At 43.5% G+C, this 14,566-nt stretch overlaps 1 protein-coding gene across 1 annotated transcript in view; it reads right to left on the bottom strand.

The window, feature by feature from the left end:
• SORBS1 (sorbin and SH3 domain containing 1) overlaps positions 1-14,566 on the bottom strand; it is a 65,664-nt gene that overhangs the window by 8,344 nt on the left and 42,754 nt on the right. The window contains 9 exon segments of the mRNA XM_010013366.1: positions 365-481; positions 1,807-2,535; positions 4,403-4,597; positions 5,605-5,730; positions 5,838-5,952; positions 7,043-7,089; positions 8,569-8,736; positions 10,343-10,428; positions 14,266-14,432. Of these exon segments, the coding sequence (XP_010011668.1) occupies positions 365-481; positions 1,807-2,535; positions 4,403-4,597; positions 5,605-5,730; positions 5,838-5,952; positions 7,043-7,089; positions 8,569-8,736; positions 10,343-10,428; positions 14,266-14,432 (1,750 nt within the window).

Genomic DNA, 14,566 nt, shown 5'->3' with positions numbered 1-14,566 from the left:
ATTCCTGCTAACAAGGCCACCAATACTGCCTTATAATGCAATCAAGCTGTAGGAACTCAAGGTCAGAACTACATAAGCCCTGGGTTAATCCTTTAGAGGAACAGAAAATCAGATCCTCAGCTGGTACAAACTGGCAGAAACTAAGAGCTATGTGGATTTGCACTAGCTGAAGAGTTTGGCCATACCTGCCCTTCTGCACAGCCTGGAAGTCACTTAAAATGATTTAAAAAACCAAAATGAAATTCTGAATTAAATGACAGGAGAAATATCTCACCTGTGAATGAATGGGTAAACAAGCATATGACAAAACAATGGCATGGAAACAGCTCTAAGTAATGGAAGAGTAATCAGCAAAGATGATTACCTGTGGCTTATTGACTCTGCATGTAAGTCTGGGAGGTGGCTGTGTTGTGACAGTAGAGGAAGAGAGGGCAGAGGAAGGGAGAGGAGCAGATGAAGAGAATGCTTTTGAGTCTGCAGTCTTTTGAAGAAAAGAAAAGTTGGTCAGCTTGGCACACAGTCTCTTATCACTATCACTGCTAGTGATAAGAGCATCTACTATCCAGTAAATCTGATGCACACACAGCAAACGTAACTTCATGCAATGGCAAGTGCAGTTTCCAGTTAGTTCATCTGAGCTGACCACCTCATTCTGTTTTAAACATGCAGCTTATGCCTGTAAAAAATGCTACTAAAAATGTGTCCAGATGGTAAACAGCATAGTCTTTATACAGTTTTCAATACACCTCTGGTTATGACTCAAGCAGAAATCAAACAATTCTTCATAAGATTTCCCAGTGTGAAATGTGTCATCTTAGAAACCTTAGTTCTTCATTATTTAATGTTTGCTAGTTGGTGTATGTCATGGCGGCTTATTGCAGTGCATCTAAGACAGTATTTATAATGCTATGATTTTGAGCTCTCCAAACTTTCACTCTCACACAACATAGCACAGGGGATGCTGTCATGTATTTGGGCTGTCTGTTGCCCACAGTGGACCCCAAGTCAACTGAGAGCTGCAAACTAGGGCAGATTTACACCAAGACTGAGGTTAGGAGATTTATTGTAGAAGCTACTGCAGGGTTCCCCATCTTTCCTCTCATTGTAACATACAGCTATATGTAACTAAGAACTCTTAGGGAAAAGTATCACTAGCCCTAATTCTTATTTATGGCTAGACCCTTTCACATCATTTTGGAGACACATAAGTAATAAATTCCATTCAATGCATAGACAACAATCAAGTCCCCCTGAGTCATGCACATCTCAGAGTGAGGTTCACTAAACTGCAGGCTCTGCGATCAACAGGGGACAGCTTTTGCGATGCTAGGAGCCAGGTTGACATTTACAAGGCTTTTCAGCCCTTGGCTTTAGAAGGAACAAATAAATCCTATAACCAAAGATGATCCATTATACACTGGAAAAATCTCTCAATAGCAAGGAATTGCTTGTATTCCACACAGTGAGGTATATGGGCATGAGGCCTGTATGATACTTTCATCTGACACATCTGGTAATAATCACAATCTGGGACAATCACCTCATTAGACGTGACCAATTGAGTCAGTCCTTTGTTATTACCTATTCTAAAATAATTTTCACTACACTGCTCCTGAGCCCTCTTCTAAAACTTTTTGATCTACTATCTAATGAACACCACTGGTGACCCCTGGAAGAAGTTCTTAAGATCATCAAAATTATATGTGGCAACCACTGGCTCTGCCTGGCCAGCAGAGCAGTACAAACCCTAACAAACCAGTTAAAATCAGCGATTCAGAGCAGCACACGCACATGCAGGAGAAGTACCTTCTTTTCCCCGCTTTGAAACTTTCCCAGATCACCTTTCCTCATGCCTCTTTTCTCTGTTTTACCTCCCTGCACAATAGCCATTAGCTCCTGACACAACTGGTTGTCCTCAGACGAACCCACAGGTCTCTTTTCTGGGCTCACACGCATGTCTAGTTGGGATGGTTTCAGGCAGCGCTCAACAGAGATCTTGGGAACAGTGTGAGCACCCTGCTCAGGGTTGCTGCTGCCCTCTCCAGTCTTTTGGAGCCAGGCTTGGCTGCCTGTGGTGTCACGCTGCTCTGTGAGGATGCTTTCAGGGCTCTCCGCTGCCCAGTGAGGAGAGTTAGAGTAGCTCACGCTGGGAGAAGGGGAACCAACAAATTTTTCTTCACTTTGTGGAGTGGCCTCATAGAAACTGTGGGTGGAGGACTGAGGTCTGGATGAGTAAGAGGGCAATGGGGATTTAATGGACCTGGGAGTCGAGGAGCCAGAGAGGTGAGAATGGTGGAGGCTGACCGTGGGGGAAGGGCTGGCTGCAGCAGAAGGCGAGAGATAGCCAGTGTGAGAGAGAGACGCTTCAGGTGGAGGAGGTAATGGAGGAGTTATGGCAGGAGTGGGGCTAGGAGATACTCCCATGGTCAGAGCAATCCACTCAGATGTGACCGCCTGCACCTCTGGAGATAAGGTGCGGCGTGCGAAAGGCAAAGGCGGAGGAGTTGGTGTATGGAGCTGCTCAGAGCTGGGAGACTTGAAGGAGACAAAAGTAGGAGAGAAAAAGAAAGAAATGAACAAAAAAAAAAAAAAATAATAAGGAATATATAAAGCGACCGAGCAAAAGTAAAAGGAGAGCAAGCAAATATGGAGAAGAGCAGGTCTGCGACCAAACATGGTGCTTAGGTATTCCACAGACAGTGCACCGTGTTGGAGAACATGCTATTCACAGCTACTCCAACCACAGGGTCCAGTCTGGATCTGTGCTGCCAATGACCTTCTCCAGCCTTTGCCAGGATCCCAGAAACAAAACATCTTGTGGAAGACTGTAAGACTTCATACCGTATGTCCTATGTCTCTCAGGGAACAGCTGAAGCCACCATCCATGATGGCAGCATGTAGCATTTGACTGGCTGGCAGTAACAGCCGGGGCCCTGGCAACTCACACTGTGGACCCAAGTCAGAATTCACTGGTGCAATGAATTTTGACTTTATCCACTCTAGCATGAGCAGTTCCTGCTCCTCAAGAAACTTGCATTGCTGAAGCTGTGGAGGAGAAAGGGATAAAAAAGCCAGCTGTGGCTATTTGATCTTTTGGTGATTAAAGTAGGTCCTGTGTTTATAAAGGCAGAACATACAACTGACTTCTGCCCACTACTTCTCACAGTAATGTCAATGAATTAGCACTGATCAGAGTGTTTTCTCAGTCCTCTGTCAAGTTAGGCAAAAAAAGTAAGGGAGAGAATTGATTTTTCAGGGGGAGAATCAAAAGAATAGCAAAGGAAACAAAAAAAGGGTGAACATGATCCCTTCCATTAAAGGGAGAAGCTTGCAGAAAGCTGGTGGCAGATAGGTCATAGCCATGGAGAGACTGCCAAACTCAAACAGAAAAGCTTAACTAAGGTCCGCTTCGACAGGGAACCCCAAAAAAGCAACAAAGTCTTTCCTCTACACAGTGGCTAAGAATAAAAACACTCCTTTTAGGGAAAATCCAGACAGACACCAGGCATGAGCCATGGCAGCCTTTCCCTTCCCTCCTGATCCCAATTCTCCACTTCTGTTCCTTGGAGGCTTGACCTCGGAATGACCTTGCTTCTGTCCCATGGGCAAGAGGGAGATGTACTAGAACCTCATGGCTGCAAACCAGAAATGTATGCTGACCTTCAGGCATGAGTATTTGCAGGATGAGAGCAAAAGAAAGGGATTTAGAGACTCACTGCTGCCCTGATACATTTTCTACAGCAAACATTCTGGGATCCCCATATAATTACCTGCTGCCACTTTGATTTCTGCTTTGAACTGCAGCATGGTTTATAGTGACTCTAATATTCATCTAAGATCCCAGACTGGCCTGCTTTCAAAACCTGAGTTCATTTAGCACCAGTTTCAAGTAACACAGGCTGCTCTCCTGACGCTGTCTCCCAAAACATTGGTTGTGAGCTGAAACATTTAAGAGTAAATATATAGCTTGATTCAAGCTGACTGGAATCAACATAATGACTCCTACAGACTGTAACAGCCTGTGATGCCCTGTTAATAGTCATAATAAGAAATTCACTCTTCACAATGGAGGTCTGTAAAGTGCAAACAAGCACTCATGAGGAGCTGGACCACCAATTCATTCTATCTCTGGCAGTAAAATTTATTCAGATGGCTGTGAACTGTAGCCCTTTCGACCTGGCCTGAATTCAAGCTACAGATCAGAGATGAAAAGCTGAGTCTCCAAATCCCCACATGACCCATTCATTAACCTTTCTGGTAAATGAAACATCACTTTTCCTGCAGTTGCAGTATACTGCAGGGAGCACATGGTTTTCACTGTGCAAAACACTAGTCTTAGCTACAGCAATGGCAACATCCCTCTGTTCTGCAAGGTGTAACTGGCTGCATCTAGTCCAAATACCTGTGGTGAAGCTGTCATGCTGCGGTTAGGGGAGAGGGACATTGGTGGGTCAGGATAGTCAATGGCATTCTTGACCACTGGCCGCTTGAGCACTTCCACATAAGTGACAGGGAAGATGCCTTGACGACTGGTGCCAGAGATTCTTCCTTCATACCAATTCTCATCCACTCGTCGAATCAATATGATCCTTTCACCCTATGGGAAGGAACAATAATGCAGTTCTGATCTTAACATATTTCATCAATCCAAAGCAGATTACATTTTTAATCTTGCTGCATCTGATCTAAAACAATTAGTAGCTCTCAGCCTTCTCTATTTCCCAGTTATGCGGGAACCCTAGGCTCTGGGTGGGAATGATTTTTCAGTTCAGATGAAGAGGGAAATGCAGATATTCTGGGGCTGACTTGGGCTGTCTGCAGATTCAGTTATGCTCACATTTTCAGAACTCTAGTTGCTATAGTAAATTAAAAAAATGGAAACCAGAAGTTTCAGGCTGACCACAAGACTCTGAGGAGTATGAGATATACAGGGCATATGCACAGGTCTGCAATTTAAACTAGGTCTCTGTGCTCTCTCCTGTTCTGCTGGCAAATGAAGTGACTTCCAGATCATTAATATAAAGTGCAAGCCCCATCTTCATGTACAATTAAAAGAGAATTAGACAAAATCTAATCTGAGCTGTAAAACAGAAAGCTGGTTGAGAAAGAGAAATGTCTGACTGCTCTGTCTCTGTGCTCTGAACAGCCATTACACAACCCATTCCTATCCCTTCATTCTGCAGAACTTTGCTTGCCTGTCCAATGATTTGGCTTGTGGTACAAAGGAAGGTGAATCCAGTTTCCTTCCTTTTTATACTGCTATTCTCATGTGACTGTGTGCATCTCCATTGGACAGGATCGGACTGGAGACACATCACCAAATATTTCATTTGCTGTGCAGAGCCAGGCTTTCAGCACTTGTGCTCAAAGTATCTTCTTAGCTAGCCTTAAGGAAGAAACTGACACTTCCTGAGTCAGCCTACCTACAACACTGTCCCTGAAATGCACTACGTAATGAGTATGGAGTAAAAACATGGGCAATAAGAAGGAATCTTTCCCGAATATGGAGTTCATCTTATTTGAGCTTTCATTTGGAAATTGCAAGTTACTAGTGTTAAAAAGCATTTGTCTGGATTCAATTCATCAGCACAATGAAAGTCCTACCTTTCTGAAGGACATTTCCACTTGGGTATCTCCATTGAAGTTGAACTTGGCAATAGCATCTCCATATTCCAAAACTTGCAATGGTGATGGCTTTTTGGGCTGAGCTTTCTCAGCTGGTGGGAGGAGCTGGCATGAACAAACAGAATCATATGAGTCACATATAAAAAGCCCATAAACTGGTCGCTGGCAGAAAGGGAGTGGGCAAAGAGAACACCTGCAAGGAAAGCAGCTACCTCTATGTATGATTGTGGGAAGATGCCAACTCTGCCATGGTGTTCGCCTTCATACCAGTTCTGGTCAATCTGCTTGTAAATGTAAACAATATCTCCTTTTTGCAGAGGAAGTTCCCTGTTAACAACACAAGTGCTACATAAGAACATCACTGGAGAACAGATGTGTTCCTTTTCTGTCTAGCAATCCTGAGGTACCAAGGTCTGCATCAGCCCTATTGATGTAAATCATGCTCCATGTGAAGTGAAAGCTACATGTTGAGAATTACATCTGCCTCAATTTTATTATGGGTCCTGGGGAGATGCTGTGTAAATCATCACATGTAGAACATATATAGAATATTCCCAGGACATCAGCACCTGAGAAGAAAAACAGCAAATCCTTCACTGAATTCTGTTCTTTCTTTCTTTCTTCCCCCTAGCAATGTTAAAATAAGAGCTTCTCCAAGGTCAAGCCTTCTAGGCCTTCTCTTCACAACAGTGTCTCCCAAAAAGAACGAGTGTTGCTGTGTGATTCATGCAAGGCACTGCAACAGGGCATGTGGTACACCAGAAGCATCCACTAGTGTATCCACAGATGCCAGGGGAGCAGTGACCACTCTGTAACCTTACAGGTCCTGAATCAAGAAAATCCCGAGTTAAGGGCACACCTAGACATGCTTAAAGTTAGGCACCTGTTTAAGTCCCAGTGCTTAGCACAGTGAAAAGGATGCTGCTGTTTGCACATATATGTTGCTCTGACCACCTGTATGGTAGTAAGCTACTAACTAATACAGTTCTTCCAGCTCCTAAACTGGAGCACAACCAGGGATGTCATGCAGAGGAATCCCTTTCATCTCCAGCCCAAGGGCAGTGACAGAGCTGCTGCCCAAAGGTCTCACCCAGCTGTTGTTCTTACAAGGTGTGTGGAGAAGCATCAGCTAGAGCACTCTCCCATGGCACAACTCACTCCCAGAGGAGAGCACTAATTTGTTCCTGGGTTACAGATGCACTGAGAAAGATGACATGTTCCTAAAAATCCTTTAGAGACTATGACCTGTAAAATTCATATTACTTTTCCCTGTCTTACTATGGACAGCTTCGGTTTGAACTGCTGCAAAGATACTCCCAAAACATGAATGGAATTTTACAACACTTCAAAAATGCTGCATCCTAGGGGAAAAAGCAGATGAAGAACACTCAAGGCAGTAGTAACGAGCTGTACTCACTTTAGCGTCTGTGCTTTAAAGTCAAACTTGGCTCTAGCAGGTCTCATCTAGAGATCAAACAAAACAAAACAAAAAAAAACAAAACAAAACAAAAAAAACCCAACACATTAAAATTAATAATTATGGTTTTAACCCTCTTCTGAGGAAAAACACCCAAACTCTTCTATAGCTAACATTAGTCTGGGGAAGAAATTGAATGCAGGTATTCTGCTACAAGCTTGTGTGCAACTAGTACTACAATGCAAATATGCTGGATGGGTCTCTCCCACCAGGGCAAAAAGTGCCAACTTCCGGTATAACCGCAACTAAGAGCTCTACAGGACATGGATTAACACCAATAAACTTTTAAATGTGACAAACCCTGCTGAATGAAAGCTGCTCCAGTAACTACAGTTACTGGGGGCTCCAGGACCATATTTCCCTTGATATCTGAATGGAAAAGCAAAATTTACTATCTGGGGACAAGAACAGCAGGATTTTATTTGGTGTCATTCTTACTGGTTATATTACCCAGCCCTGCTGATTCCTGCAATCTGACCCATGTATTCTGCATAAATTGGTAGGAAAGAGACAAAGGTGAGGAGGAAATATGAATAAATTAAGTATGTGGCTAAAAAAATGTCTCCAGTGGCTACAAAGCTGAAGATAACATGGACAGCAGGCCTTTGCTTTAAAGCTTGATTTACTTGGCTGATTTTCTAATGGCCACAAAATATTCAGACAATTTTAAAGTAATTTTGGTAGTAGAGCATAAAATAAGAAGCAGTCACATTCATGTGGCACCAGAGCATCTGAAAGTACATAGAAGGCAGACAAGCGTACTCCATCCATGCGGTGACCACCTCAAACCACTGCTGCAATTCAGCACCTCTGGGGAAACAGAGCCACTGTCAAAAGCCCCAGCAAAAATCCCTAAGGCAGAAAAAGGCATTTGGTCAGGACACCTGAACTAGCATCCAGCCCTGAGGAAAAGTGCCTTGGGCTCATGGGAAATCCATCCACTTCCTCCTTTGTCTCTTTCAGAAAGACCAGCTGGGTCATATGCAGTGAAACATGCTAAGACTTTTTCCATTTGTTTCTAAAGGACAAGAAGCACCTTTCAAGAGGAAAGAAACAATCTATTTCTAAGTAACACTACAAGACAGTGACATGGCCAGGATCAACAAGACATAAAGTTTCTAAGCATAAGGCACAGACAAGATGACAATGTAGCAATATGATGCAAAAGATGTAGAATGCCTTTGATTCACTAAAAGTAGCTGATCTTTAAAGGCATGCATCACAGGTGTGCACCAGCAATTCTCAGCAGCCATGCTTTAACATATGCAGCTTGGTAAAGAGGTATCAATTAATTTACCAGGCACAAGAGTCAAAGCAGATCTAAATGAAGCCAGAATGGGAAAGAGGAAGGTGGAAAAAAACCCGAACAACATTCTCTGAAGAGCTAATGTCGGCCTAAAGCACAACTTTGTGAGAGGCAAATATTGCTTTGGGTCAAGCAGCAGACTGAGGTAACTAAAACAGACCTCTGACCCAGATTTCCTCTTTGCTGTATCGTCTACATTTAGGAGGTCCCCAAATCGCTCATTAGTGATAAACTGATGGTGCGTTGGAATAACCCCTGTGTGCCTTCTAGCTGCAATATCAGCTTCTTCTTGCTCACGTTTAAGCCGTCTCTGGTCCTCTAAAAGTTTCTGCCATAAAATTGCATAAAATGGGCAGTAAATCATCTAGTTAAATGTACTCAAAAGCTGCCATAAATGTGACTTAAATAAAACTTCTGAGACTTAATGTGACTTAAATAAAAATTCCAGCAAATAGCTGGAATTCTACAGTTCAACATAAAAAACTGATTCTGCTAATTACACAAGAACCTTTCATTTTGCAAGCACAGAAAATAAAACACCATTATGGCATAACTGAAATCCAGCTCAGACAGAGGATCTGATCCAAAGCTGATGGAAGTCAACAAGGATTTTTTCTAAGATCTGGAGAGGTCCTGGGAGCTTCTGAGAAGATTGCTGATAATACAGATGGCTGATCCAAACACCCTTCAACCAACAAGGTTTCTCTCATTGACTTCCAAGAGACCTGAATCAGCTCCACAAGTAATTTCCAAGGCATCAAATTCCCCTGGGCTTTGCAGAGAGCTTCGGAGAGATCCTAACCACCTTCAGGTTTCAGGTCGTCCACACTTCCTTTGGTTTCATGTAATATACTTTGTAAAATAAAGTAAATAAACCCCAAATAATTATTTTGGACTTCTGAAGTCTCTGGAACACTAAGGGAAATGTGCATGCTCGAGCATCTGGGTAGAAAGATTCTTCTGCTATTTAGGGCTGATTGTAGGCTGAAGAGTTCAGCTCTATGCTAATTTATTTGAAGCCAGCATTCTTAGTGAATTCAGAGTTTTGCTCTTACATGACTTTTTGTGCTGGATTTCAGAAACAGGGGGATTGCCAACTGTTTCACAGGAGAAGACAGAAAAAATATTTTTCACATAGGAATTAAGAGCAGGTTTTACCATCTTTCAAAGCACACATACACATTATCTGAACTCAGAAAGTCAACACTAAAAATGTAACTTCCCCTCCCCACTCCCACAGTGAAAATTAATTCCAGCTTCCTGGAAAGCCATCACTTTATAACTTCTTTAACTCAGTGTGAATACAGTCAGTGCTGAAAAGTCTGTGTGGCTTTCCTATTATTTTGGCTCGTGCCAGTGTTGCCCAGCCATTTTGAAAAGGACTGCTACATTCTGCCATCAACAACTTGAGAAACCATAAAGAATTCTAGTTTGCAGTGGGGGAAAACTTCACGCTTTCCAATAGCTTAAAATATCTTACATTTGCTGTTCAAAACATAAGGACCCCCACAAGAAAACACTCTTCTCACCAGTTTGATTAATACTGACTCAAGTGGCTTGCTTGGAGAATAACAAAACTTTAATTCACAGAACAACCATTTCATCTGTATCTGTCAGTACTGGGGTGTTGTATCACATCTCATACACATCTCCAATCTTTTTACAGTCTTTAAAGCCCCCATATATAATTTTATGCAATTGGTAAGAACTATCAGGTTTATTTTAAACAAAAACTATTTTGGACCACACATTATACATTAAATCAGTGGCAGAAATTTTACTAAAATTAAAACATACTAGTTCCAGCTAGATTGCTCTAACTTCCAATATACATAGCCATGGACATACAAGCTGTCCTTAAATAAGGCTGAATGCTGTATTTCTTATATATGCAGCTGCTACAACTGTTATTAGGTCATAAAGGAGGGCATTACCTCTTTATCGTCATGCCGTCTGCGGATAATTTCTTCTGGAGTTTCCATGTAATCAACTGGTGCAAAATGCCTTGGTGATTCTGAATCTACTTCGAAACAACATAAGGAAGTTAAAATACAGCTGGATTTATCTAGCATAACCAGAAAGGAAAAGAATAGGTATTTTTAAACAATTTGTTTCCATTCTGACAATAAGGATTCTCAATTGCTGTAGATCAAATTGCCAATCAGACGCCCAATAATTTATCCATTTTTATTTTTTTCCCGTTTGGGCTGTACTTGTGAACAAAGATCAAAAAAAGAGGGAGAAAATAACAGTACAAGAAAGTGCAAAGACATAGAAGGACTTTGTGAAGAAAAAATTCGCTGCCGTCAGAAGTATGATTTCGCATTTTACTGTTGAGAAAAATCTAACACACACACACGCACGCGCACACAACTAGACCTTGATAAACTACTTCTTAAAGCAAATCATCTGGGTTTGTTTTGTGTTCCCATGTGTGCAAATGATACAGGACTAGAAACATCTCATGTTGAGATTCTTGCATCCCCAGAGTTGCTTGAGAGGTAAACTGAACCTGATGTGATTAGAAAGGCAGCGGAAATCATTTCTCAGAAATGCAGCTGCTAACAAGTCCTGAACAAAAATGTCCAGCAAGACAGGCAAAGGACATTTAGACACACAAGGGGAAAAAACAGAGTCAGGGGAGGCAAAGGTGAGGAGTAAAAATGCAAGGGCTGTGGAAGAAAACGGGAGGGTAAAGGGAGCAAGAAGACAGATGAAGGGACACTGGTAAAGAACACAAAAAGCCACCTCCTAGGTACGTCCCAAGTTCACTCTGCGGGTTGTTGTTTGTGTCCAGGCTGTGACAGAGGGCATATGGAACATGGTTCATATTGTTTAAAGAATCAGGAGTGTCAGCCCGGCCCATGAAGCTATCTTGGCTAGATCCCATGATGGGGAAGTAGCTAAGCCTCTCCACAATGTCATAGGAAGACAGGCGCATGGGGGCTAGAGGCCTGCTTCTGGTGGAGCACAGTTGGTGCTGGAAGTGGTGACTCTTGTCTCCTATGCTTCCCTGCAGCTGTACAGGGTCATCTGGGTTCTCAGGGTCAGGTACTGCCGGGCTTCCCGGGCAGTCTGGGGGTGGAGTCCTGCGGGATTTGTGTTGTAAGGGCTTTTTCAATCGGAAGGGCAGCGGGCTCATTAGGTAGACATTTCTGGGGAGCATGTGTCTGTCCCCATAGACATCCCCTTTGGAATCAGGGTTCCTGAAGGCCTGCTGTTGCTCATGCCTTCGGATGGTAGTGAACCTGGTGTAGGAAGCTGGGCATGTGCCTTTGCATCTGTTGATTTTATGCTTCTGAGGCCCACTGAGGTTGCTACTGCCACCGCTGTCGTTGGATGCATTTGAGAGAAGATCTATTTCATCGGTGCAAGCTGAAAGTGTGTCCATAGGGATGGCATCACTGACATCTGAAGCTGTGTCCTCTATGTTGCTGCAGGACCGAGAGGATTTATCTGCCAAGCTGGTAGCATCCTTCTCTTCTTGGTGTGCTTTTGGCAAATCCAGAAGAAACTCTGCAGAGCAAGCTGAACTCAGGCAAGTTTTAGACTGGAGAGAAGTGGTGAATTTGTTTTGTCCAATGGAAAAGTCAAGTGAGGGCATTGATCGGGATCTCTGGATCAGCTGCTCAAAGGCACTGATACGCGAGGAAACAGTATGTTTGGGAATCTGCTCTGAATCCTCTCGACTAAGGCTGTGCTCCATCCTGTCCTTTGCTTCATTCTCAAACTGAGATGCAATATCCCTCACACTGCAGGAGGAGACTGTGCTCAAATGGATCCTGGACCGGTTGATCTGGTGCATGTCTTTATACAGCATTGTAAACTCCATCCCACTCTTCCTGGAGGCAGGGAACAGGTAGCCTTTCCTAGAATTGGTGCCATACTCCTGCAGGCTCATGGTACTGCCAGATTTGATGGTATACTCCTGCTTCGACTTCATTAACATGTTTTCTATGCTTTCCCCTATGTCTACCATGAAAGCTTTTTTATTATCAAACAAGGTAATGGAGCTACGAAGGTTTTCGCAGCTTTGAGCTTTCTCGTGAGACAGCAAGATACCCTTCTTGTCCTGCACAATAACAGCTGGAGCTGCTAGTTTGGGTTTGAATTTAGAAGGGAGGATTTCAGTAATGCAGGCTTTTGCAGCTGATAAGGGCTTCTTATGCTTATATGCGTGACCTAACATACCGGTATGACTAGCGTTAAAGGTTCGGCTATTAACTGAAGAGGGTGCAGTCATATGAACATTCCCACCTTTACGATCCACTGGTAAGCATGCAGAATAAAATAAATACAACCTGTTAGCTTAAGTGCTAGAAAGCTGTTGAGAAAAGGAGAAAGAACATGCTTGGATCTCATAAAATGCACTTTAAAGAAACAAAGTTTCAAACCAAAGAAAAGCAAGCAGAAACTGCACAACAAGCCACACGTATACCAGTAGGTGAAGTGCTGCTAACATCTCTAAAATGAAAGGCTTGGCCAGAAGCAGACCTGGAGCACTTTGAAGGTACCCTCCTAAAAAGTGCTAGCATCATCAGCTTCTAGTGAAGCTGCAGCACCATGGGAAAGGGCAGCTGAATTCTGGGGAGGATCAGGGTGTCAGCAAGAATGCAGAGGCACTAACATTGTAAAATGGCTTAATACTAAGCCCTGTAATCACACCTACTATGGTCTCATCACAGTGCTTGCCAAACAGTTTATTTCTGCGAGGAAGACAATTTGTGGCTGACTGTGCTAGCACACACAGGCCACATCAGCTGGTGTTGCTCAAGAACAGCCTGCTTTGAGAGTTCCCATACTAGGAATAAGCCGAGTGTCCTTCAGACACTGTGGTTGGCCATATTTGCTTTAAAAATCAAGGAGTCAGATCAGGACGCTTCTTTATTATTTTTAAAACTCAGATTCAGTCTGGTTTCAGCTTAGATTGCAGTTTTTAGGTTGGTTTCTGATTTGAATTTAAACTCAAATGTCAAAATAGCCATTCAGGTTCAACTGCAGTTTGGGGAACAATAACTGTCTGAACAGATTTTTTTTTGTTCAGACCCAGTTTGAATCCCTGCCCTACAAGCCTGACATAATGCTGAAAACAGCTGGAAGATGGAGACAGAGAAAGACCTTTTTGGTATGATGTACTATTTTTAGGGAGAGCAGTTCAGAAAGCCAACACATTCCTTCCTCAGTCCTCTCCCCATCTGAAGCCATTTTTAGGTTGAAGCTGGCTCAGGATATATTCCCCAGTACAACTCCCTGAAGGGAGTCAGGCTCTTCCTTGCCCTAATCTAGAGTCCATGATGGGGGAAGGAAAGGGGAAGAGATGCAGCAGTCCCTGCTGCCTCCCTGTCTCAGAGCCTGCAGGGCATTGCTGGTTCAGCGTCCTATGCATTCTCTGCACACTCCTGGCAGGCAGAAGGCTGTGGAACACACAGTGCCAGCTACACCAAGGTAGCCAGGCCAGCAGACATGGTGTGGCCTGCTGAGATACCACAGCAGGAAGAGCAGAAAGGGCAGGGAAGGGCTCTAGCATGGCAAGGTAGTGGGAGTGGATGGATAATAAGGCCAGCCTAAGCAGCCTTGAGGAAGAACATGAGGGTACGGGGTGTGGCTGAGGTGCTGGATGGAAGGAGCTGGTCCCTGTTGGTAAGAGGAACCTGGATCAGATAAAGGGGTCATGCAAATTATTGGCCAGTGTGGTCTAAGACAAAAATGGAGGGAAAACTGGGGATGGCAAAGAGGGAGGACAAGGAAACCTCAACTTGCTTGAGGACTCTCAACCCTGCAGCAGTTCACACCATTATCACCTGTATTTTGACACTCTGTGTAGAATGAAGAAGACATTAGTGCCCTGACCACCTACCTTTTGTGGAAGCAGAGCTAGAAGGTCGCTTGAGGCCACTCAGGCCCTGGAATGGGATATCTCCACCTTCAAGCACACTCTTGTAAATCTGCCTTTCATTCTCCAAGCCAGCAGGGTCTGGTTCTGATTCCCTCTTCACTGCATGGTAGTTGGGTGAATATGCAGAGCTGGAAAACACAAAAGAGGAGGGTCACCAGTAAGTCATTTCTGTTTGCTGAGAGCTTCATACAGAGTAAGAGAAAATCACTCTTTGTGAACATAGAGTAAACCGTGTATGAAGAATTGGTTCTGAATGAAGAAC

The sequence above is a fragment of the Nestor notabilis genome, unplaced genomic scaffold (assembly GCF_000696875.1).
Source record: "Nestor notabilis isolate BGI_N333 unplaced genomic scaffold, ASM69687v1 scaffold9864, whole genome shotgun sequence".
Lineage (NCBI taxonomy): Eukaryota > Metazoa > Chordata > Aves > Psittaciformes > Psittacidae > Nestor > Nestor notabilis.
This window is presented reverse-complemented; position numbering and strand designations above follow the sequence as displayed.